Source organism: Grammomys surdaster, unplaced genomic scaffold (assembly GCF_004785775.1).
Source record: "Grammomys surdaster isolate TR1022 unplaced genomic scaffold, NIH_TR_1.0 170, whole genome shotgun sequence".
In the NCBI taxonomy this organism is placed as follows: domain Eukaryota; kingdom Metazoa; phylum Chordata; class Mammalia; order Rodentia; family Muridae; genus Grammomys; species Grammomys surdaster.
In genome coordinates this window covers 15,543,958-15,547,547 of record NW_021604618.1, presented here as the reverse complement: position 1 = coordinate 15,547,547, position 3,590 = coordinate 15,543,958, and the positions used below count along the sequence as shown (strand labels likewise).

The window sequence follows — 3,590 nt, the reverse complement described above, 5'->3', positions numbered from 1 at the left end:
TTTTTCCTTTCTTCCTTTTTTTGACAGGGATGAAATCCAGGGCCTTATACACTGGAAGACAGCTGTTACATACCAATGCTTTATTTTAAAATTATTGTGGAGATAGTTATATGCTTCGTTAAATGTACATACTTATTTATGTTCCAAACTCTGTCCCATTTTAAAGACCTAACCCAAACCTTTTATTTTTGAGCCTTGCATGAAAGCTTTTTTAACAAGTATAAAATGGTATTTCAGAGTGTTTGTAATTTGAAGTCTCCTGATAAATAGCCATGTAAGCACTTGCTCATATACCTGTTCATCTTTATGATAAAGATTCATTGATAAATCAAAAACAGATTTTATAACCTTGAGTCCTAACTTTTTGGTCTATTAATATAATTATCATACCTTTCAGTTTCTTGTGCTGCTGTCCTTCAGGTTGCACTGACAACTGGAGCAATGGAAGGAACAAATCACTCTGTTGTGACAGAATTTATGTTCGTGGGACTCACCAACTCCTGGAAGATGCAAATACTTCTCTTTGTGTTTGCTTCAGTATTTTATATGGCTAGCATGATGGGAAACTCCCTCATCATTTTCACGGTGGCTTCTGACCCTCACTTACATTCTCCTATGTACTTTCTGTTGGCCAATCTCTCCTTCATTGATTTAGGTGTTTCATGTGTCACTTGTCCCAAGATGATTTATGACCTGTTCAGAAAGCACAAAGTCATCTCCTTTAGAGGTTGTATCACTCAAATCTTTTTCATCCATGTCATCGGTGGTGTTGAGGTGGTTCTACTCATAGGCATGGCATATGATAGATATGTAGCCATATGTAAGCCTCTCCATTATTTGACCATTATGAATGCAAAAATGTGCATTTTCATCTTAGTGGCTGCCTGGATGGTGGGCCTTATGCATTCACTGGTTCAATTTGTTTATATAGTAAATTTACCATTCTGTGGTCCAAATATTCTGGACAGCTTTTACTGTGACCTTCCTCGGTTCATCAGACTTGCTTGTGTAGATACCAACCAATTAGAATTAATGGTTTCAGCCAACAGTGGCTTCATCTCTGTCGGCTCCTTCTTTATACTGGTCATATCTTATATTGTCATAATAGTCACTGTTCAGAAACATTCCTCAAGTGGTTCTGCCAAAGCTCTGTCCACACTTTCTGCTCACATCTCTGTTGTGGTCCTGTTCTTTGGTCCTTTGATATTTGTCTATACATGGCCTTCTCCCTCCACACACCTGGATAAGTATCTGGCCATATTTGATGCAGTTGGCACTCCTTTTTTGAACCCTGTGATCTACACACTGAGAAATCAAGATATGAAGACGGCAATGAAAAGAGTATGCAGACAGCTATTAAAATATGGGAAGATCTCCTAAATGACTGCAGTGTGAACATTAGTTATTGCACACAGTTCATTGTTGATTAAATTCAGTGACAATTACTTTGCCTCATAGAATTTGTTTATGTATACTGATATTTTGGTGACTTTTGTCTTCCATGAGGAGAGATTTAAATTTGTCCTAACAACAGGGAATGAAGTTTATATTTATGACACAAAGATTATAATAATGCAGAGCTCAATTTCCAAAGAATAAATTTTTGTGAAGAAAACTTTCAATTGTACAGAAGAGTGAAAAGTTCTTTAAAGCCTAAAAAAGAAAGAGACACATGTTTTCTCTTTCTGTCTCTGTCTATCTTTCTGTCTCTCTCTCTGCGAACATAAATTTCTCACATGCAAGACTTACTGGCAGCACTTCATGGGAAATTTACAAATTAACATTCATCTAGGTCATTTTTTCCATTTTCTGTTTGTTGTATACACTCTAGCCTCTCTTTTGATTGTCTGTGTGGTTATTCAAAATGTTTAGCTCTGCAACCATACACACTTGATGCTCACAAATATAAGCTGTCTAATTAACATTATGACAATCAAATTTATTTATGTTTTTTCTTTACTGTTTTCTCATACTATTTTTTCTTTTTATATTTCTATATAAGAATTTAGCACACAGATGTTTGTATGATATTATAGATCTGCAAATGAAGCCAGCATTTTTTATCAGTTGGTACAGTGTATGTAACTAGGTACCTCATAGACACACTACATATGCTAACTCATCCTGACACTATGGAGCAGAAGTAGTGCTGTCGTTTTGCTTTCTTTTCCATATCCCCTTTTAATTCTTCCATGTTTCAAGCTAGTTACAAGTGTATAATTATGATTATAGTCACCAGGCTAGCCACCTATAGTCAACTGCACAGTTGAAATTGGAGGCATTGAGAGACATAGTATTAACTATCCTTGGTCTCCATCTCATGTTCATTTTTCCTTATGGGATTCTAGTACCTCTCGCTTTGCATCTAAAATGAAGTTACAACCTCACTGGGGCAGTTCTGTGTGTTGAGAATTAGATAAATCTAGTTCCTGTGAGCAATCATTTATTGTATATCATCAATATCTTTCTACTTAACTGATTCAACCATATGTGAGGTAGATTCTACATGTCTGCTAGCTTATATGTGGGTTCATAGAATGCTTTATTCAAGACACACACAAATACTTACACAAAGTCTTGTTTGACCAGGAGACATATTTTATACCAAATGAAACATAATACAAAACTCACTAGTCTACAGATGTGTGCTATGACAAGCAACTGACTTTATAGGTTTAGTAACATAATTTACTCAGACTATGGGAATTAAAGCACCACATTCCAGGGTTATGTACTCTCCAATAGAAGATAAATAAAGTCCAAGATAAACTGCAGAATTAGCTGGGGTATTCTCCTGCTTATACCTCCTGCTGTCTCACCCTGTCAAGGAATTATAGGTTTGGCTGTTGATTGTAGAAATCCTCAGAGCCATATAGGTGTAATAATGCTCTTGCTTTCTTTATAATTTTCTTGTGTCCTCATACATCTTCTCAAACTATTACATAATTTCTTCAGTTGATTGTGTTGATTTACTCATTAAAGCAGTTCATCTTCTTGCCTGGTCCCTGAGTAGATTCTCATAAGACCTATAGAACAATGAAAAGAAAGTGAGTCCATAAGCATCTATAAAGGCAAATACATGTATTATAAATACAATGCCAAGGAAAGACCTAGAAAAGTACATACTACATGATATTGTCTGAAGAAATATAGGGAGAGACTTTGAATTGAGTGCCACAATAGAAAGATATTTGACTTTATTTGTGATGAAGTTTTAGAATAAGAATAGGAGAGCAAGAAAACAAGGCCTTCCAAACACAACAGTACCTATACACATACAAATTTACAGACTATGGGAGCATTTAGAGTGCCTGCAACAGGTCTGGACCAAATGAAGTACCAGCACTGAGAGGAGAAATGGACACAAACACTCATCCCTAATCTACACGCTACTTCCAGTTGATAACTACTCACAAATGAAAAATTTGTTTTTTCTAAGAGAGTCTCACTGGTTATATAAACCACTTGTAAGGCCAGATCTCATGCTCAACAGTAAATTGCCAACACGGAATGAATTCAATGGCATTTTTGGTGGTTCTTTGTCTCATAATGTTTCTCAGAACTTTTAAATAAAACCTTATACGTTCTGT

At 35.7% G+C, this 3,590-nt stretch overlaps 1 protein-coding gene across 1 annotated transcript; it reads left to right on the top strand.

Moving 5' to 3' along the window:
* The first annotated feature begins 441 nt into the window (after positions 1–441).
* LOC114620858 (olfactory receptor 4F3/4F16/4F29-like) lies at positions 442–1,380 on the top strand. Its single transcript, XM_028767024.1, has one exon. It carries the CDS (start codon positions 442–444, stop codon positions 1,378–1,380), a length of 939 nt encoding a protein of 312 aa, XP_028622857.1.
* The last annotated feature ends 2,210 nt before the right edge of the window (positions 1,381–3,590 follow it).

Excerpts from the sequence above, each read along its gene's own strand:
- LOC114620858 (XM_028767024.1), top strand. The coding sequence starts at position 442 with ATGGAAGGAACAAATCACTCTGTTGTGACAGAATTTATGTTCGTGGGA.